Source organism: Somniosus microcephalus, chromosome 11, assembly GCF_052327205.1.
Source record: "Somniosus microcephalus isolate GS21.2 chromosome 11, FLI_Smic_1.0, whole genome shotgun sequence".
Taxonomy (NCBI): domain Eukaryota; kingdom Metazoa; phylum Chordata; class Chondrichthyes; order Squaliformes; family Somniosidae; genus Somniosus; species Somniosus microcephalus.
Genome location: NC_140997.1, coordinates 194,344,762 through 194,367,415, shown reverse-complemented (window position 1 = coordinate 194,367,415; position 22,654 = coordinate 194,344,762). Strand labels below are relative to the sequence as shown.

The window sequence follows — 22,654 nt, the reverse complement described above, 5'->3', positions numbered from 1 at the left end:
AAGTATGGGTCAATTTACTTACAAGTGTTTTATTGAAATATTTGAGTTGTTTTCGTTCTTCTAAAACCAATGCCTGACATAATTTTTCAGCCCCAACTGCTTTAGTTTCTTGAAGAATTATTTTGAAGCCTCTGATATATTCAATACCTGAGGAAAAATCACAAAATAGGGAAAGTATATAAACACAGTGTGTACAAAGAAAGAGAGCATTGGCAAGTAAATTGCCTTACTTTATCATTTCTTCGCAGGTACATGGAGATAAACCATTTTAATAACTAGATATGTGAGCAAGACACCCAAATCCCAGCACTGAAAGGTGTTGGCGAAGAAAGCTGTGCAAATTCATTCATAAGGTAGCCTAATTGTCACCAGAAGGTACACCTAAAAAATATCATTGTAAAGTAAAATGCTCCAGATTTTTCACAACTTGTGCGCACACATAAATTTAAACTACAAAAAAAGCTTCTACTCTTTTATAGATGTGTGTTACACATAACCACCAACACAAAGAAAACGCCATCATCTGAATGTTTGTTCCATTGGTGGATCCATTTAGGAAGTACTTATCCAAAAACGGGTTGGGCCACTGCCAATTCCTAGATGGGCTTGTTGCCACAAGTCTCATTTACTCTTGTGCGTGTGAGTGGCTCACACGCTTGAGTGTTTGTGTGTGTGTCTCCACTTTCTCCGCTGTTGTATTCTCAGTTCCTTGCAATGTGCAGTTTCAATAGAACCCACTTTTAATTGACCTTCTATCTGCCAAAAATCAGCCTTCTAATACATAGGTCAGAAAAGGAAACACAGGTCTACCAAGTCAGTTAACATCACTAGTGGAAAGTCACATCAGTAACTCTTGCTGCTTTCATAGTTAGAATTTTACTCTTAATTTTAATGCTGTATCTTAGAAATTAGTTACTTAAAGAAATGATAGACTCATTACGCACAGGTCTGTCCTTTCATTCCTTCAATTTGAAAAGAAGTATGTCCAGCCTCTTTTGGGCTCTGCAATGCGAGAAACTTGCAGCCATTTGTTTCATCGTCTCACACTCCTCTTGGGGTCAGCAAGTCAAGTGTCACGATTCATTAGTACGATAGTCACGATTCATTGTTCTGCAGCAAAGTTTATTGCACCATTCTGATTAATGGTGCTGAGGTGGATGATTTCAGTCTGAATTACATTTCAGAGGGCCCAGACAATAGAATAAAGAGAAATGAATGGCAATGACCAATACAGACAATAGAGCAGGCGTATTTAATCTATTACAGGTAGCTTAGCACATTATTTATATGAGAAAATAGACCTTTTTTAAAAAAAAGAGCCAATCAAATGGCTGCCTCGACAACCAAATCTTTGGTTAAAACAAACTGCCCAAGAATAAATGAATGTTAAGTCATATCCATTTCTTTTCACTCAAAAGGGATCAACTCCACATAGCCCCTCTTGGATAAATCTGTACTATGGAGACGGATCTTCTTGAATTAAAGAAACATTCACATTGCCTTTAAACATGGGAATCACGTCGAAAAGGAATCACTAATGTGTGGCGCCTAAGCCTAGGAGTTTCAGGGATAAGACTGCCACCCTGCAAGGTGCCAGATTAAAGACTGATCACAGAATATGGAAAAACGATGCTGCTCTAACTATTGAACATTAATCAGTAGAGGGGAAGGAATGGGACATTTCTAGTATTTTTGAAATGATTTACACATAATGCCATCTCCTTGGTTCTGTAGTCTACTGTAGTTATTAAGCAACCGCCAAAAACATCTGTACATTGTAGATGCCATGTGGTGTTGCATACTTTGTGCATATGTTTTTTTTCTAATCGCTTTTGTAACATGCCACAATGCACTAATGCAGCAGCACGGTGATGAGCAGGTACTTCCCCATATAGAGGAACAGACACTATGCCAGCTTGTATTTAAAGATTTCAAGGAAAAAAAACTCGAGTACAAATGTCTGGCATAAAAAAGACAGCCAACTCAAGTGTCCTGAAGTATACTGTGGCATTGTGTCACTGCCCTCATATACCCACCGACCTTTGAAAGATGAAAAGCCAAGGAATGAGCTGCAGGGATAGAAGAGGGCAAAGGAGGCAGTGCGACCGTTCCATTCCTTTCCATCCCTCATGCTGGCACATGTCACTCACAAGAAGATTTGGGTCTCAGCTTTTCCTGAGAGTTAAGTATGTAAGTAGCCCTTCGGTTACTTCTGGTTTCAAAAAGATACTTCTAAGGGATCCATAAGCCTGATTAACTTATTCTAAAAGTGCAAGAAGTGGACAAAATGCATTGTCAAGCCTGCCTCCATAAGACCCACTTATTAATAACTAGCTGAAGTGCCCGGCGGTGCCGAGGCTTTTTCGAGGGCATGTTGTTGTTAGAAGAGAGAGAGAGCGAGCGACTGGGGGGAGGGGGGGGGGGAGAGGGGGAAGGGAAGGGGGGGGAGAGGGGGAAGGGAAGGGGGGGAAGGGAAGGGGCGGGGGAAGGAAGGGGGAAGAGGAGGGGGGAGGGGGCGCGGGGGGGGGGGGAGGGAGGGCGGGCGCCCCCCCCCCCCCCGAGGTGAAGACCGCCGATTGCGGCAGTGCGAGACGGCCGGGGGACCGGTTGCCAGGGTGACGCTTGGCGGGCCCCCCCCCCCCCCCCCCCCCGAGGGTCGCGCCCCCCCCCCCCCCCCCCCCCCCCAAGGTGAAGACCGCCGATTGCGGCTGTGCGAGACGGCCGGTTGCCAGGGTGACGCTTGACGCTCAGCAAGCCCCGCCCCCCGGCCGAGCCAGAGAGAGACGCCGCGTCTCAGCTCCTGCTGCGCGCGCACCCTAGCGGCGCTGGGCTGAGGCTCGGCCCTCCAGCCTTCGAGTGGGGCCGGGAGGTGCCTAGCTCGGGCGTGGGTGCGAAGGAGAACCCGAGGCTTCGAGGCCTACCTGGAAAAACGGGGAAAGGTAGGAAAATTAATGAGATTAGATAAGTTAATTCGTTTCTAAATCATTTTTTTTTAAAACAATATGTGTTTTAAAAGCAACGTTTTTTTTTTAAAGACGCAGAAAGCGGGAAAAAGAAAGGAAAAGTTTGGAATCAAGATGGCGGCGACTCACCTCGGTTCAGAACGATAAGGCCCGGCCACACACACACCGATTGGCCCGGCGGCACACGCCAGCAACCCGGCGTACGATTGGTCGAGCTCGAAATCACTCTGTCGCTAATGAGCGGATAATGAGATGCTAATGAGCGGAATGTTGAAGGTTTTTGGGATACCGCGGGCGCGATTTTAGCCCGGCCGAAACGTAAATACGCTTAAAACCGTCTCGGAAGCGTAAGCTTTCTTTGGAGGTAACGCGCGCGTAGGTACGCCCTGTAACTTTCGAGCGCATAGCCCGACAGACGCACAGGCGATGACAGACAGAATGACAGACAGACAGAATGACAGACAGACAGACAGATGTACCGATTTATATATATAGATAAAAGTAAATTGAGAAATTTATCAAGAAAACAGCAGAATTGTATTCCATAATTTTATGTTGTAACTTTAAATTTAAAAATGTCTTATGTTATGGCCTCTTGTAAACAAAGACCTTTTATTCATTCTTTGTTTAATCATATTCTACCTACAGCTTCAATGAAGACATTCCAATCGGTTCATATTCCAAACACAGCAGAGGCCTGAAAGACCTCTCATTCAAATTCATGTAACCCCACACGGTCTCCAACAGATCCTATCTCAACAGCACGGGGAAGGTTTCAAGCTGCCAGACTAGTTTTGCATGTTCTGCTACATAAAACCTCACTTGTGATGGCATGCGAACCACAAAGGGGGGAGTTTGGACCTGTTACCACCCAGGCCCTCCAGCTGCATTCCAACTTGCTACAGTCAAAAGGATCAACGTCTGAGGTACATGCCTGAACATTGTCTCATTTATTGCTTATGGGTTTGGTGTGCTTCTGTTAGGCATCAGGTTACCAAGTCCAATATCAGAGCATCAAATGTACCAAAGTAGACCCATTCCACATTCTTTAGTTAAGACCATAAAACAAATGTATGTTGTTATTTTTTTTTAATGCAAAACAAGATTGCAGTTTGAAGTAACAACGGTATGTCTTTCTGGAACAAAAGCTCAATGCATTTAAATACCTCACCTGGGATAAAAGTCAAGTTACAATATTCATTTTAGAAGGTGTACCTTCTTGAATTGATTGAACTATGTGCACCATTACTGGTAATTAAGCTGTGATTATGGTGGATTAAAGACCACAACATTTTATATCAGCTACCCTATATTTATTGTAAAGTTGGTTATATTCCTTCTTTCAAATCATAGTTAGCTGTGATTAACATAAATTTTATAAGCCGGCTTTGAAGTCTGATCTTTTTATAAGTTCTAACATATAGATTGAATCGTAAAAGCTAGATTGCTAGACTGTTGTGCCTTTGAACTCTGAATTCACATTTGTGTTAACACCCTTTCCTAAAATATTATCTTCCTTAACTGTACTTAGGACTTCAAGAAAAAAAAACTGGACTCGTACAATTGTCTGGTGGAATTCCCTCCTATGCCTCTCCGCCTCTCTACCTCTCCTTCCTCCTTTAAGGCGCTCCTTAAAACCTACCTCTTCGACCAAGCTTTTGGTCACCTGTCCTAATACTTCCTTATGTGGCTTGGTGTCAAATTTTTGTTTGATGACGCTTCTGTGAAGCGCAATGGGACGTTATATTACATTAAAGGCACTACATTAATGTAAGTTGTTGTTGTAGTGTAGGAAAGAAAGGCAACTCAGCAAACCAGGGATCAAACCTGAGAGCTTCCTGGTCTGTACGCTACTCACGGAACCAATGGAGGAGCCATTAAATGTTATTTTAATTGGAGTGATTGAAGCCAAATACATCAGCAGCTCTACAACCGTATACAAAATCCGTCTTCACCAAATTTTAGATGTTGAGTAATACCAAGCAAAAATCAATACGGTAAAAGGTTTGTTTCTCTATTTCATTTTTCTTGGATCGCTTCATTACACGCACCATTCCAGGCTGAGGAGGTGACCTGCTCCCAAGTCTGTGATGTTATTCTGATGCTGGGCACCTGAAGATGCTCTACATCACCCTACACCACCCAGGTAGAATACCCGAGCTCAATAACTCAGCATGTTGACTATCTCAAAACTCAGAAATTATCTTTATTAATCCATCTATAGAGACCTATACTGAGGCATTTACTACCCTAATGATAGAATGCCAGAGGTGTAGCATCATCTCGGAGCCTTCCTGAATATTAAGCTAGCGAGAGCAACTAAATATTAGATTGTACAAGTAGTTAATGTAAGAAGGCCATACTTAGAATACTGTGCACAATTCTGGTCTCCATATTACAGAAAGGATATAGAGGTACTGGAGAAGGTTCAAAAGAGATTTACAAGAATGATACCAGAACTGAGAGGTTATAACTATGAGGAAAAGACTGAACAGGCTGGGGCTCTTTTCTCTACAAAAGGCTCAGGGGTGACCGAATAGAAGTCTTTAAAATTATGAAGAGGTTTGATAAGGTAGATGTAGAGAAGATGTTTCCACTTGTGGAGGGAGTTCAAAACTAGGGGTCATAAATATAAAATAGTCACTAATAAATCTAATAAAGAATTCAGGAGAAACCTCTTTACCCAGAGAGTGATTAGAATGTGGAACTCGGTACCACATGAAGTATTTGAGGCGAATAGCATACATGCTTATAAGGGGAAGCTAGATAAGTAGAGGGAGAAAAGAATAGCTGCATATGCTGATAGGGTTATGTGGTAAACCACTGTATTGTATATTGCCACCTCTGGGTGGCGCTGTGTATGGAGGCATGCCTCAGCTGACTCCACCCACCACTGTGTGGGTTTCGTTCAGACTTGTTCAGTCACTCACGAAGAAGCATGGTCTCTTCTTAGCTAATAAAAGCCTTATTCATCTCTTCTTTCGACTCATCATCTCTTCTTCGACTCATCACCTTTTATGAAGTAATTGATAAGCGTATCAATTTTATTAGCTAAAAGTTAAATGGCGACACCTGAGGAGCAACAACAGCAACGGATACAGCAGACATTGCCGAGAGCCCTCAGACCACCACGCCTGGACCTCGACCCTCAAGATGTGGGTGCATCAGCCAAGTTTGAACACTGGCTGAGCTGCTTTGAATCCTTCCTCGCAATCTCACAGGTTACAGAGGAGGATCACAAACTGAAAATTTTGACCGCCCAGGTGAGCCATCAAGTATATATGCTAATCCGGGACTCTAATACGTACGTGGCGGCCCTCGAGCTACTAAAAGGGCAATATACGCGCCCAGTGAACACAATTTACGCCCGACACCTCTTGGGATCCCGCAGGCAGCAACCGGGAGAATCGGTAGGGGCATTTGCACGGGCGCTACTGGCACTCTGCAGAGACTGCGATTGTAAAGCGGTAACGGCTGTGGAGCACGCGCAGGGACTCGCCTGTGATGCCTTCGTCAGGGGCCTCCAGTCAGACCACACCCGGCAGAGACTGCTAGAAAGCAAGGAACCCGACCTGAAGACGGCCATTGCCCTTGCGCTCTCGTTAGAGGAGGCCCACCGAAACCTCGAGGCATACCCCCGTAACGGCGCCGAGACATGGCAATCGAAACCGTGGGACACGGGACCGCCGCCCCCGGCACCAACCGCTGCAGCGACCCAACCGAGACAGCAGCCTCCGGTAAGAACTGCTTCGATGCCCAGTAACCAGGCCCAAAAATGCTATTTCTGTGGCCAGTTAAAACATCCCAGAGCGCACTGCCCAGCTAAGACAGCTACCTGCTCGGGCTGCGGGAAGAAAGGCCATTACGCTAACGCCTGCAAGGGGAAGCCAGCCAGCAGCGCAGCGTGCGGGCCGTGGGAGCAGCCATCTTATCCGCCATTTTGTGTACCCCCGGCCGCATGGCATCCGCCGCCATCGTATCCAACGCACTCAACCGCCATTTCGTCACCGGAACCGACCACCGTCTCGGCGGATGACTATAGTGACTCACTAAGCCACATACTGGCCTCCGTGACGCTGGATCAAGCCCTCCCTCACCATCTATCCAGCTCCATGATGGATATCGCGGTAAACGGCCGCGCCACCAGTTGCCTGATCGACAGCGGGAGCACAGAGAGTTTCGTCCACCCCGACACGGTACGTAGCCACTCCCTCACGATTCTGCCAACGCACCATCGCATTTCTATGGCGTCCAAGTCCCAGTCAATGGACATCAGCGGCTACTGTGTGGTGACCCTGTCAGTAGGGGGCACTGAATATCAAAAATTTAAACTGCTAGTCCTGCCCCGTCTTTGCGCTGCCGTCCTGCTAGGGTTGGATTTTCAGTGCCACCTTAAGAGTGTCACACTAGCATACGGTGGACCCCTCCCCCCACTCACAGTCTGCAACCAACAACTTTTAAATCGCCCGCTGCAAACCACCTGCAGCCTTTCCACATTAAAAGTCCCCCCCCCTCCCCTGTTCGCTAACCTCACCCGCGACTGTAAACCCATCGCTACCAAAAGCAGGCGGTACAGTGCCGGGGACAGAGCTTTTATCAGCTCTGAGGTGGAGCGGCTCTTGAAGGAGGGCATTATCGAAGGTAGCACTAGCCCCTGGCGAGCCCAGGTTGTAGTCGTTAAAACCACTGCAAAACGCCGCATGGTAATCGACTACAGCCAAACCATAAACCGGTACACCCAGCTGGACGCGTACCCCCTCCCTCGCATATCTGATATGGTCAATCAGATTGCGCAATACAAAGTATTCTCCACCATCGACCTTAAGTCAGCGTACCACCAGCTGCCCATCCGCCATGAGGACCGCCAGTATACTGCCTTCGAGGCAAACGGCCGCCTCTACCACTTCCTTAGGGTCCCCTTCGGCGTCACCAACGGGGTTTCGGTCTTCCAAAGGGAGATGGACCGAATGGTTGACCAGAACGCGCTGCGGGCAACCTTCCCCTATTTGGATAACGTCACCATCTGCGGCCACGACCAGCAGGACCACGACGTTAATCTAGCAAATTTCCTCCGTACGGCCCAACGGCTGAACCTAACGTACAATAAGGAAAAATGTATGTTTCACACCAAGCGCCTGGCCATCCTCGGCTGCGTGGTGGAGAACGGAGTCATCGGGCCCGACCCCGACAGAATGCGCCCCCTAATGGAGCTACAGACAGAAATAAATGGTAAAAGGGTGAGGAACAAAAAACGAAGGGCCAAACTAATTCATAAAAATTGTGAGCATAAAAAAAGCCTGAGGGTTTTATACCTTAATGCGAGAAGCATCAGGAACAAGGTAGATGAATTAGCTGTGGAAATAGAGGTTAATAATTATGATCTAATTGGGATTACGGAAACATGGTTGCAGGGCTGGGAGCTTAACATACAGGGGTATTCAGTATTTAGGAAGGATCGACAAAAAAGAAAGGGAGGAGGGGTAGCATTGCTAGTAAAAGAGGGGATAAATGCAATTGAAAGGAAGGATATTAACTCAGTTAATACAGAATCTATATGGGTGGAGCTAAGAAATAGCGAGGGGCGAAAAACATTAATAGGAGTGGTATATAGGCCTCCAAATAGTAAAATAGAGGTTAGGGAGGGCATCACGAGGGAAATTAGAGAAGCGTGCAATAAGAGCACAGCTGTCATCATAGGTGACTTTAACTTACATATAGATTGGACTAGCCTAATCAGTAAAAATAATGAGGAGGAGGAATTCCTTGAGTGTTTGAGGGATGGTTATCTGGATCAATATGTCGAGGAACCAACTCGGGAACAGGCTATATTGGACTGGGTACTGTGCAATGAGAAGGGACTAATCAGTAATCTTGTTGTACGGGGACCCTTGGGTCAGAGCGATCATAACATGATCGATTTCTCACTCGAAATGGAGAGCGAAGAAATTGACTCAGAGACTAAGGTCCTGAATTTAAACAAGGGGAATTATGATGCCATGAGACGGGAACTGAGTAGGTCTGATTGGACAACGTTCCTGGGAGGACTGGAGGTAGATAAACAATGGCAAACATTTAAAGATAGAATGACAAAATTGCAAAAATTGTTTATACCAATCTGGCATAAAAGGAAATCTAAAAAGGTGACTCAACCGTGGATAACAGGGGAAATTAGAGACAGCATAAAATCCAAAGATAGGGCGTATAAAATAGCCAAAAAAAGCGCCAGAGCGGAAGATTGGGAACAGTTTAAGATAGAGCAAAGGAGGGCAAAGGGCATGATCAAGAGGGGCAAAATAGCTTACGAAAACAAGCTGGCGGAAAATATAAAAACTAACTCCAAAAGCTTTTATAAATATATCAAAAGGAAAAGACTGGTGAAAACCAAAGTTGGTCCATTGCAGTCAGATACGGGGGAATATATAATGGGAAATAAGGAAATGGCAGATCAACTAAATGCATACTTTGGGTCAGTCTTTACGAAGGAAGACACAAAAAACCTCCCTGGGATATCGGGAAAAATAGGGACATTGGCAAAGGAGGAACTGACGCAAATCAATATCTCTAAGGATATGGTGTTAAGGAAGCTAAAGGGATTGAAGGTGGACAAATCCCCAGGGCCTGATAACATGCATCCTAGGGTACTGAAGGAGGTGGCCCTAGAGATAGCGGATGCACTAAGGATGATTTTTCAGAATTCATTAGACTCGGGAACAGTGCCGATGGATTGGAGGGTAGCTAACGTTACCCCACTATTCAAAAAGGGGGGTAGGGAAAAAGCAGGTAATTACAGACCTGTAAGCCTTACATCAGTTGTGGGCAAAATGCTGGAGTCCATCATTAAGGATGAAATAGCGGAGCACTTAGCAAATGGGGACAGGATAGGACAGAGTCAACATGGATTTACAAAGGGTAAATCGTGCTTGACTAATCTATTGGAATTTTTTGAGGGAGTAACTGGTAGAATAGATGGGGGAGAGCCAGTAGATGTGGTGTACCTGGACTTCCAAAAGGCCTTCGATAAGGTCCCACATAAAAGATTAGCATGGAAAATTGAGGCTCATGGGATAAAGGGGAAAGTTTTGGCGTGGATAGGGAACTGGCTGTCAGATAGAAAACAGAGAGTTGGAATAAACGGCTCATTTTCTGAATGGCAGGCAGTAACAAGTGGGGTACCACAGGGATCTGTCCTGGGCCCCCAGCTGTTCACAATTTACATTAATGACCTGGATCAGGGAGTCGGATGCAGCATTTCCAAATTTGCAGACGACACTAAACTAGGAGGGGGGGTGGGCTCAGAGGAAGAGACCAGGAAGCTCCAGAGCGATTTGGACAGACTGGGCGATTGGGCGGATAAATGGCAGATGCACTATAATGTGGACAAGTGCGAAGTTATCCACCTTGGGTGCAGGAACGGGAGGGCAAATTATTATTTAAATGGCAATAGATTGGGAGAGGGGGAAGTACAGAGAGACCTGGGTGTTCTTGTACACCAGTCACTGAAGGCGAGCATGCAGGTGCAACAGGCGGTCAAGAAGGCAAACGGTATGCTGGCCTTCATAGCAAAAGGGTTAGAATACAGGAACAGGGATACCTTGCTGCAGCTGTACAGGGCACTGGTGAGACCACACCTCGAGTACTGTGTACAGTTTTGGTCGCCTCATCTGAGGAAGGATGTTCTTGCCATGGAGGGGGTGCAGCGGCGATTCACCAGGCTGATACCAGGAATGGCGGGAATGACCTATGAGGAGAGACTATGTAGTTTAGGGATGTACACACTGGAGTTTAGAAGATTGAGAGGGGACCTCATAGAAGTGTATAAAATTCTGACAGGTCTAGACAGACTGGATGCAGAAGGAATGTTTCCCTTGGCGGGTGAGAACAGAACTAGAGGACATAATTTAAGGATAAGGGCTAAACCATTTAGGACAGAGATGAGGGGGAATTTCTTCACTCAGAGAGTGGTGAACCTGTGGAACTCATTGCCACAGAGGGCAGTGTATGCCAGCTCATTAAATATATTTAAGAGGGAATTAGATATATTTCTACGGGCAAAAGGGGTTAAGGGTTACGGAGAGAAGGCGGGGACGGGATACTGAATTAAAGGATCAGCCATGATCTCATTAAATGGCGGAGCAGGCACGAAGGGCCGAATGGCCTACTCCTGCTCCTATCTTCTATGTATCTATGTATCTATGTACCCCTTCCCCACTGCCAAAAAGCACTGAAGAGATGCCTGGGGTTTTTCTCCTACTACGCCCAGTGGGTGCCCCTCTATGCAGACAAAGCCAGGCCCCTCATCAAAGCCACCTCCTTCCCCCTGACACCAGAGGCGTGTGCAGCCTTCACTCTTATCAAGAACGATATCGCGAAGGCCGCAATGCACGCGGTGGATGAGTCCATCCCCTTCCAAGTGGAGAGCGATGCCTCCGACTTCGCCCTAGCCGCGACCCTTAACCAGGCGGGCAGACCCGTGGCCTTTTTCTCAAGGACCCTCCAGGGCCCCGAGACGAGACACTCCTCCGTCGAAAAGGAGGCCCAGGCTATTGTAGAAGCGGTGCGTCACTGGAGGCATTACCTGGCCGGGAAACGATTTACCCTGCTCACTGACCAGCGTTCAGTAGCTTTTATGTTTAATAATAAGCAGAGGGGTAAAATCAAGAACGACAAGATCTTGAGGTGGAGAATCGAACTCTCCACCTACAATTATGATATCTTGTATCGGCCAGGGAAACTCAATGAGCCCCCAGATGCCCTATCACGTGGTACATGCGCCAACGCGCAGAGTGATAGGCTGCAGTCCCTCCACAATGACCTCTGCCACCCGGGGGTCACCAGGTTTTTCCATTTTATCAAATCTCGTAACCTGCCCTACTCCATCGAGGAGGTCAGGACCATGACCAAGAGCTGCCAAATCTGCGCCGAGTGCAAACCGCAGTTCTATAGGCCGGACAGAGCAAGCCTGATCAAGGCCACCCGCCCCTTCGAACGCCTGAGCGTCGATTTTAAAGGGCCCCTCCCCTCCGCTGACCGCAATGTGTACTTCCTCAACATAGTTGATGAGTACTCCCGTTTCCCCTTTGCCATCCCTTGCCCAGACATGACCAGTACCACGGTCATCAAGTGTCTGAATGACATCTTCGCTCTGTTCGGGTTCCCCAGCTATATACATAGCGACAGGGGCTCATCGTTCATGAGCGACGAACTTCGGCAGTACCTGCTAACAAGAGGTATCGCCACGAGCAGGACCACCAGTTACAACCCCCGGGGGAACGGCCAGGTGGAAAGGGAGAACGCGACGGTTTGGAAGGCAGTCCTCTTAGCACTAAAATCTAAGGGCCTTCCGACCTCCCGCTGGCAGGAGGTCCTCCCTGCAGCGCTCCACTCCATTCGGTCACTGCTTTGTACTGCCACTAATGCGACCCCTCATGAGAAAATGTTCGTTTTCCCCCGGAAGTCTACATCGGGAACCTCGCTACCGGCATGGTTGACTTCTCCTGGGCCCGTCCTACTGCGGAGGCACGTGAGGACGCATAAAACGGACCCCCTGGTCGAGCGGGTGCACCTCCTACACGCCAACCCCCAGTATGCCTGGGTGACATACCCAGACGGGCGGGAGGACACGGTCTCCATACGAGATCTCGCACCCTCGGGTACGCCTGAATTACCACCGTTATCCCCCTTACCACTGTTATCCCCCACCACCCCTCCCAACCCAACCCTTGCAGACGGCATGCCAAAGCCCCAGGAATCTTCGCCAACCACCCAGACACCAGACCCGACGTCGGATGCTGTAACACCACCGCCGCCACCACGACGATCAGGACGTCAGACAAGGCCTCCTGATAGACTTAACTTGTAGTACCCTTCACCCCGCCGGACTTCACATTAAACAAGGGGTGAATGTGGTAAACCACTGTATTGTATATTGCCACCTCTGGGTGGCGCTGTGTATGGAGGCATGCCTCAGCTGACTCCACCCACCACTGTGTGGGTTTCGTTCAGACTTGTTCAGTCACTCACGAAGAAGCATGGTCTCTTCTTAGCTAATAAAAGCCTTATTCATCTCTTCTTTCGACTCATCATCTCTTCTTCGACTCATCACCTTTTATGAAGTAATTGATAAGCGTATCAGGTTAGCTGAAGTAGGGTGGGAGAAGGCTCGTGTGCAGCATAAACACCGCCACAGACCAGTTGGGCCGAATGGCCTGTTTCTATGCTGTAAGTTCTATGTGATTCTATGTAAGGCAGAACCACTGGGGCCACTATAGAGACATGCAAACTAGGGCAGAAGAAAAGAAATACAGTACTTGCATTTATATAGCGCCTTTCACGACCACCGGACGTCTCAAAGGGCTTTACAGCCAATGAAGTACTTTTGGAGCGTTCTCACTGTTGTAATGTGGGAAACGCGGCAGCCAATTTGTGCACAGCAAGCTCCCACAAACAGCAATGTAATAATGACCAGATAATCTGTTTTTGTTATGTTGATTGAGGGATAAATATTGGCCAGGACACCGGAGATAACTCCCCTGCTCTTCTTCGAAACAGTGCCGTGGGATCTTTTACGTCCACCTGAGAGAACAGGTTTAACGTCTCATCCGAAAGACAAAAGAATAGGAGAAATATGATAAAGTGTCAGAAAGCTCATAACATCCAGTGAACCGTCTTTCTGCAGCTTGACAAACTATTCTATAGCTACAATGTCCTTACAGAAAAGAACCTACTTGGAAAATAATTAAGAGAAGCCAAAGAGACAAAATTTTCATCGTCTTTGATATACAATGGATAAGGTCATATTACAATGGAGGGAATCCCTGGGGGGACCTGTCCTTGCAAGAGTCTTTCCAAACAAAACCACGATGCTTTCATCATAAGAATATAAAGTACAGTCTTTTGTACAGGCAAGATGTTCAAATTAAATGTGCTACTACAACTGGGGCACAGTTTCCAGGACACTTCGATCTGCTCCAAAAAAATAAACAGTGCTTTGTTACAGCCAAACCTCATTACAGTAGTACAAATCCACAGGAACCAGCAATATCCGAGTTTTTAAATCGAGATCCAGTTGAACAAGGTTTGAGTTCTGACAAAGCTTCTCCCAGGCTAAAGGGGAGTGGGAATGGGTGGGGAGAGCAGGAGAAAGAGAAATGTTACATGTGGTTTGTAATAGAATTTTAATAGTAAACCACATTTTCACTTTCCAAGCTGTCAGCAGAAAAACTCTGGCTAGTATTTCCTCCCCATAGACGTGGTACATCAAGGCCAACTGCTGTACCAGTGCCCCAGTGGATATCAGCTAAATCAGCATACATCAGGAATTGTTGAAGCTTTCCTGGGCTGTTTGGCTCAGTACACCAGGTGGTGCATTTACACACTGAGCCCCAGAGAAGTCTTAAAAAAGTTATTTTGAATCACTTAGCATAGGATTGCTCTTGGATTTGCTCATTAGCACTTAAAAGGTATGGAGCATTTAGTAAGATGATTTAATTCACAGCTTTACATCAGCTGTGACTGTGATTGACCCAACCACATCCAATTTACTGATGTTTTTAGGGCAGCTACTTCCTATGTCTTTATGTTCAATCGGCCTTTGCTTTCAGCAGAAGGACATTTGGTTTAATTGCCCAACAAAGAACAGATGAGCACAAAAATGTGGTTGTGGTCAACATTTATTAAAAGCATCTTTGGAATAGTGACTGATAAGTCACAATGTGAGGCAGATCAGTATCAACAACAGTTATGTGTCTAATGCTTTCTCGACATACATTTTGTGGAATTTAGGACGGGTTGCAAACACAGAGAAAATATCTTAGATGTGGCGATTGCTAAAAGTTCATTCACAGCTCTCAAGTTAATAATTTCTTACAACACTTGTTTAAAATATTCCTGGTGCATCACACAGAATCACACAGAATCCTCACAGTGCAGATAGAGGCCATTTCGGCCCATCGAGCCTGCACCGACACATATCCCACCCTATCCCCGTAACCCCACGTATTTAATCCCCTAACACTAAGGGTCAATTTATCATAGCCAAATCAACCTAACCCGCACATCTTTGGATTGTGGGAGGAAACCGGAGCACCCGGAGGAAACCCACGCAAACACGGGGAGAATGTGCAAACTCCACACAGACAGTCGCCCGAGGCCAGATTTGAACCCGGGTCCCTGGCGCTGTGAGGCAACAGTGCTAACCACTATGCCACCGTGCATCATTAAACTTCTAACACAGATTTGACATCACTTCTAAACTAACTGTTTGGAAGCAGTTCAGACCTCCACTTACCCAATGGGCTTGGATTCCATTGAAATCTCACTGCAACCAGGTCATCCTGTACCGATTGGCTGAAGCAGAAGTTCCGGACCCGATCAATTGCATGCTCCCCCTTCAGATTCCCAACTGATGAACAATCTGGAGAAAATGTAACAGGATTTAACTGTCAGCTCCTCGAAAACAGCTTTAACTACTCCTGTAATGTGCATTGTGCAGTCAAAGGTCTGCGTAAACCACAGCTCCAGTTAAACTCGGCCTTTACTCTAAAGTGAGCCCAGAGCAAGAAAAACAAAATGAAAATAGAACAATGATTTAAAAAAACACTTGCAAGATTAGTAATAGCTATTTAGAACAAGATATTTTTTGGCACGGATAATGATGTGAATAACCAACACAATGCACATTTTCATGCCATTCATGATGATTCTCCTTATGAATTCACAAGCAAGATTTTAGACACAAATATATTCAGTAATAAGCGAAGAGAGGTTTATTTTTGTGTGTGGGGAGTGGGGGCGGGGAGGAAGAGAACTTGTGAGGCTGCCAAATAACTCATCTGCAAAATCTGCCAACAACAATGGGCTCCTTTGTTACTTTATAGTGTAAATGTAATTTAATAAACTCCAGCAGTCGAGGGAATATTTTAGCAATTAGGATAAAAGTTTTAATTAATACTCTTTGCCACTGAAATAAAGGGAAATGTGTTTTAAATAAGAAGACCTGTTTGCCTTATGTAGATGTGAAACAGCAGGTCACCTTGGAAACAGATGCCTTAACTCCAACTTAGGACGGCTGAACCCAGCTAAAGACAACTCCCCTCAAACAGACGTAGATTAGCTGTCAGCATAAAGGAAATCTCGGCTGCTAATTTCTACTTAATACAGACCAATTTCAGCTTTACATCATGTAACTAAAAAATATAATTATGCTTTTGGGAATTTATTTACCTGATCTTAGCAACAATGCAAACCTGCACTCAGTCACTACATGTCAGGGATCTTGGAGAATGCACTGCAAAATAAAAAAATCACCAAATGGGAGGGGGATTAACTGTTCCTCTGCATGCCGTGGTTTTAGTTAAACTCAGTGTGAATATTCCTGCATCACGTAGAGTGTAATGGGAAACAGGACAAACCCTGTGGGCAACGCCTGTCTGTACATCCTATGCTGGTTTAATGGGAATTTATAGTCAGTTTTTATTTGCAGCTGACTGTGCTATAAACTGCACAGACTTTAAAACTACAGCATAGCCATGTTTTCATTCCTCCCTAGTTATGGTTAATGCCATGCCACAGACTGACCAACAGGACTCTGGGGTAGCCCTGGTCCCAACAGCTTCTCCTCACTCTTTCTGTCCACACAATTGGCCATTACACAACCCCATTTGCCCAATGAAGATGACTACGTTTGACTGCCAGTCAGCTTTTAATGTATTGGTTGATAATATTATGCTCAAGTATGCAACAACTACCACCTTTTTTTCTTAAAAAAGGAATCTGTCATTCCACATTATTGCTACAGTAGGCCCAATAATTATCCCCTCCTCTCCCTCCTCCACCCTCCACATGCCATACAAGCACCTGATATAGATGCAGGCAGATGACCTGGTCCCAAGACACATGAGGTACTTTAGTTGACAGCCTTGGCTTTCTCCGTCTCCCTATGTAAAAACACTAGCTATGTGTCTGGTATTCCCTAAGCATTTTATATCTGTGTGAGCACAGGTTACCCTTTCCTGTAAATTAAAATCTTATTGTAGTAATAAGTGATATATACATGTTAGTGAAGTGTAGCTGTTTTGGCAAGGTGCAAAGAATAAGGTTACAGCTACAACTGCATCATTTACTGGTGATTCAGGGGTTCTAGCAAATCAACTTTCAGCTTTTAAAATCAGATCTATTCTTATATGTACATACAACAGGTAAACATACTGCATCGGAAGATTAATGGTATATTTAAGGAGCTAATTTGGATGATATTTCTGCCAAACAAAAAAATTATACATCCATAAAGGAACATTTTTGTAACCTGTGCTAATAGGATTTCAGATGTTGCAACTGTGCAAAATATTTCATAAAGCAGAAACTCAGTATCTGGCTCTGTATCAGCACTTCCATAGCCCACAAGGGGCTTGTTTCTGCATTAATGCTGAAGCATTACTGTTAATATTTCAGACTGAGACAAATGTTGAAGCTCAGAAAATATATTGAAGTGGTCCGATAAATCCTCAAGAAAGCAGACTTTGAAGCGCCTTGTTAGCCTGTACGACATTTAAAAATATTTTCCCACCATTCCTTTATGAACTCTCCCTGTGCAATGCATCTCGTCAACTACTGGAGAGGGCTGAGGCTTGCTCCTTGGCCTCTGCCAATTCTCTGCCATTGCAAAGAGGTTCACGAGAACGTCCCAAAGTGATTGTTCTTTTGATTTTTCCCACCATGTAGAGAAGCAACTGACCTCCACATGGCGTCTCAGATGAGATTAAGAACTCATCAAGTGGAGAATTACAGATATGATCACTGGTCCTACCCCACCATGGTGTAGAGCACTGAAGCCCTAACACGGTACCATCTTGCCCCTTCCTATACCTGTAATGTTAGCTTCTAATTTATAGAAAATGGTACACAAAAATTATTAGTTTAGCCTCACATGTAGTCTTTGTCTACTGCAATTAAGACCAACTCATTGTAAGCTTTAAAAAAGCCAAAATTTTCCCTTAATCTTCTCTTTAGAATCTTAAGTCTGTAACACCAAGTAGGATTCATACACTTAATATTCATGTAAAACTCAGATCAGTGCAACTGTTCATGTACTCAAGACCCCGACCTCCATGTTCTCTTCCTTCCAAGTTCTGGCCAGAACACAGGAGCAAAGAGTAAAAAGTCAAAGTTAGTGACCTCTGCTCCTCTTCACACAGAACTTTGACAGGATCAATGTGCAGAGACATGATCTTGTAGTATGTAATGAAAGTTTACGGTCAGAGGAGCAATGCAGAACCACACCTTAAAGCAGTCCGTAATCATCCCGTCATTGTCAAAAATGTGAACAAAATTCTTTGGAAAAACAAATTTGTTTTTAATATTGTAACATCCCATCCTTTCTGTATGTAGCCATTAGGATGTGGGTAAAAGAAAGTTATAGTGGGTGAGCACTGCTTAGAGAAAATGAGGGTTGTTAAAAAGCTGGAACATTTAAGGATTGGACACAATAGTGTTTTTTTCTAGCTTGAAACCCAGATCTGAAAATACTTGTGAAAACACGCCATTTCCCAGCAGTTTTGGGATCAGTGATACAGTAATTAAATGTTTAAAGGCACGCAGAGTCCTACTTTAAATATTAGGCAACAAATTCAATGAAATTAAGTAAATATACATGGAAAAACTAAACAACCACTTGTTCTGATATAAGCCACACCACTACCAAGTACGCACATGGGTAAAAGCAAAACATGTTCAATGCAAATATCCATGGTGAATCACAGCAACGTCAGCACAGAACATTGATCAGCATGTTGCCCAAAAGCATTTCTTGTAAATATGAGATTGGGTGAGAGCTTCTAAAACTGTACTTCAGAAAATTGGAAAATTTAGTGTTTTCTTTAGTCATGTCATTAGAATTCCAACAATCAACATTTACTTCAAAGCTTTTATGCTTTGAATTTCAATATTAAGTAGGCACTATGTAATCAGGAGGAAAAAGAAAGCAAGGCTCATCTAACAAGAAGTTCTTTAAGAAAGTAGAGGACTGTGTTAAGTTAGCTGATTTCAACTAGGGTAGTGGTAGGTGTGCTACAATTGGCCACAGTGCCCCTGAGTTAGGGAGAGGGGGGAGGGGGGAGGGGGGGAATGTTGGCTGGGGTTGCAATCCCTGATCTCTATCCCCTGGCCCCTGGTTGAACAATTTGTGAGTGGACATTGGTCAAAGACAGCACGGAGACTCGATTGAATAGCCTGCTGACACTCACTGTCAAGATTCAAGGGTAGGGTACCAGAGGCTGCCCTGTGCGCAGAGAACCATAGCCCAGAAAGGAGCGAACACTTCAAAAAGAATATTGGCAGGACAAAGGAGATTTTTTTTTTTTTTTTTTTTTTAAAAGCACTTTTGAGAAAAATTGCCTTGTAATAAATCAAACTTTAGTTATGAATATCCTTACCTTCATATCGGAAGCCAGATAGTGTTCTACCATTATCCTGGAAGAGAAGAAATAAGTTTACTGTGAGGCCTACTGAAAATTTATATCCTTGAAACTGTTCAATAGTTTAATATGAAAACTGCACTGTGCTCCTGGCAGCAAGTTAAGCTCAATTTACCGACTGGAATGTCTATCTCAATACCCAGATATTCATGATTACAATGCCCTTTGAGGTCATTGAAATCCAACTGTTGTATTAGCCCTACCAGAAAATTCTAGGCTTAATTCATCAACCAGTGAAATGGGTCTTCTCATTTGGGTTCATACTAGCTATACTCTGCTATTCCACATACAGCCCAAAATCTTTAATCTGATTAACATTCAATCTCCCTTCAATGTTTAGCAGTTAAAGCAACAGGAACATTAAATCAGCAGTCCCAACCAGATCCAGTTTAAATCCTTGCCTCAATGGAGATTCAAACTCCAATATTCTCAGTGGTAGTGTTTCATCACCTTTAGCTCAAGCACTATACGGGATCTGTGCTCAGTACTATCTGGAAATGTACAAGTGCAAAGTACCCACACCATCTTCTTACTCAAAGGGATGACAGCAGTTGTGAGCAACTGAATATAAAAAAAGAAATTGATGAAATGAAGAAATATTTAGTGAAACCTACTTGTCCTGTTTAAATGTATACGATGTATTGCTCAACTAAAGGTAGTATATTCCAGTAATGAGAAACACACTAAACATTTCAAAATGGTAAAATAATGACACTGCAAGGCAAAATATAAAGGATGCAGTTCAAGAGGCTGGTACCACAATACAAATTAATTGTCCCACCCCCACCAGTTATCATTTCTGCTCCAAGGAAGTGAGCAGTTTCTGCCATTCATAAAAATTGAGAAACACCTTAAAATGTGGGGATCAGTTGCACTGGGTGAGATGAGAAAGTCTGCACTAGACAAACTGCAAGGGAAGCTGTGTCTGCTTAAGTGTTGCCATGGAACACGCAACCTTCTCTCTAATGAAGTGAGTGCAATTACAGGATTTTTTTTCTGTACACCCAGATGCAAGCTGTGAGCACCAACATAACCTTCTCATCTACTGTATTTCAATTAGAAGGCATCTGTTCCCAATCTAATTTTTAAAACGGGAAACTGTTCAACCTCCATCGCCTCCAGTCCAAATCCAAGGTCGTCCCTTCCTCTGTCGTCGAATTACAGTATGCAGACGACTCTTGCGTCTGCGCACACTCGGAGGTCGAACTCCAAATTATCGTTAACACCTTCACCGAAGCGTACGAGACCATGGGCCTTACACTAAACATCCGTAAGACAAAGGTCCTCTACCAACCTGCCCCCACCACACAGTACTGCCCCCCGATTATCAAAATCCATGACAAGGCCTTGGACAACGTGGACCACTTTCCATACCTCGGGAGCCTACTGTCAACAAGGGCAGACGTCGATGACAAAGTCCAACACCGCCTTCAGTGTGCCAGTGCAGCCTTCAGTCGCTTGAGGAAGAGAGTGTTTGAAGACCAGGACCTCAAACCCGGCACCAAGCTCATGGTCTACAGGGCAGCAGTGATACCCGCCCTGCTGTATGCCTCAGAGACATGGACCATGTACAGCAGGCACCACAAAGCACTGGAGAGGTACCACCAACGCTACCTCCGCAACATCCTGCAAATCCATTGGCAGGATAGGCGCACCAACGTCAGTGTTCTTGCTCAGGCCAACATCCCCAGCATTGAAGCTTTGACCACGCTCGATCAGCTCCGATGGACTGGTCACATCGTCCGCATGCCCAATACGAGACTCCCAAAACAAGCGCTCTACTCGGAGCTCCGACACGGCAAGAGAGCCCCAGGTGGGCAGAGGAAACGCTTTAAGGACACCCTCAAAGCCTCCTTGAAAAAGTGCAACATCCCCACCGACACCTGGGAATCCCTGGCCCAAGACCGCACAAAGTGGAGGAGAAGCATCCGGGAAGGCACCTCGAGTCTCTTCGCCGGGAGCAGGCAGCGCAAGGAGCGCACGTCAACCCAGCCGCCCCTTCAATCACCGTCTGCTTCACCTGCGACAGAGACTGTAGGTCCCACATTGGACTCAGTCACCTGAGAACTCGTTTTTAATGTGGAAGCAAGTCATCCTCGGTTCCGAGGGACTGCCTAAGAAGAAAAGATCTGTTCCCAATCTAATTTTACACAAGGAAAGTTTTCCACATTCATTTACACTCTTATATTATGGCAATTCAGTCCATTTCTATTGGCAACTAACTTTTATGAAATATTGACATTTCAAAACTATCACACTACATTTTTGGCTTGAATTAAAATTCTGACAGAGCAGAAGCCGATGCTGTGTAAAATTCGGGAAGCAGCCAACGACTGTTGTGCCGACACTCAGTATCCATCATCCCAATAGTACAGCAGTTCCACCAGCAGAAAAACCTCTTGAGGGTTGCACTTCTAATCACAAGGCAAACATTGTACATCAAGATTCAAATGTGTTTTCCATAGATTTACAGAATATTAGAAAATTTGTCTTAATTTGTCCAGTTAGTTTGGCTGAAGTTCTGTGAACATATGAATGGTTCGTATTTCCGAAAGCTCCAAAAAGTACAATGGACAGTATGAAGGGTTGGAAACCATTTACTCACTGATTTGAATTCCTGCCACTCTGCCTAACATTTGTATTTTAAAATATTAATTTCTTCATTTTTCTTCCACTGGTCTTATGTGCCAGGTTATGAATTGCTCAAGTGGATTGGCATAGCTAGTGTGTCAGCGAATGGCAAGACAACAGTTCACGCCCCCAATTCCACGGCTAATAAATTCTTGGAACATCAAGCCCAAAATTCATGAGAACAGATCTTTCCACTTTCACCATACAACATAGTAATATGATTTGTGTTCTATTACTGGGCTTTAAGACTAAAGTAAAGCATATATACTTCCCAATGGCTTAGGGAATGTATGCAGTGAGTAGCTGAGCTACACAGACCAGGAAGGCCCCAAGTTTAATCCCTGGTCTATGCTGAATTAGCTGGTCTCAGCCCAAGCAGCGATGGTGCGAAATTGGTCTCAATGCACCTAGGTTAGAAATAGGAAAATTGGCTAGGTCTTGATTGCTATTCAACAAGCCCTGCTGAAGTGTAGGTGCGTGGACATTATATAAGACCAGAATTTCCTGGAAAGTTTCTGTGTAACTATGCCACAAGAACAGAGTTGCACCGTTTTTTTTCCCCAAGGAAATTTGTGCACAGTGCATGCCCCT

The 22,654-nt window shown here is 44.9% G+C and overlaps 1 protein-coding gene across 2 annotated transcripts in view; it reads right to left on the bottom strand.

Moving 5' to 3' along the window:
• Positions 1–22,654, bottom strand: part of il17rd (interleukin 17 receptor D) — a 93,424-nt gene that overhangs the window by 40,130 nt on the left and 30,640 nt on the right. Inside the window, exons 2-4 of one of the 2 annotated variants that reach the window (XM_086001616.1) lie at positions 19,391–19,427; positions 15,250–15,375; positions 23–147 (exon numbers count right to left, since the gene is read on the bottom strand). In XM_086001616.1, the coding sequence (XP_085857742.1) occupies positions 23–147; positions 15,250–15,375; positions 19,391–19,427 (288 nt within the window). Of the gene's footprint in view, positions 1–22; positions 148–944; positions 1,137–15,249; positions 15,376–19,390; positions 19,428–22,654 lie in introns of those variants that run through there. The other variant, XM_086001618.1, reaches the window with a different exon arrangement.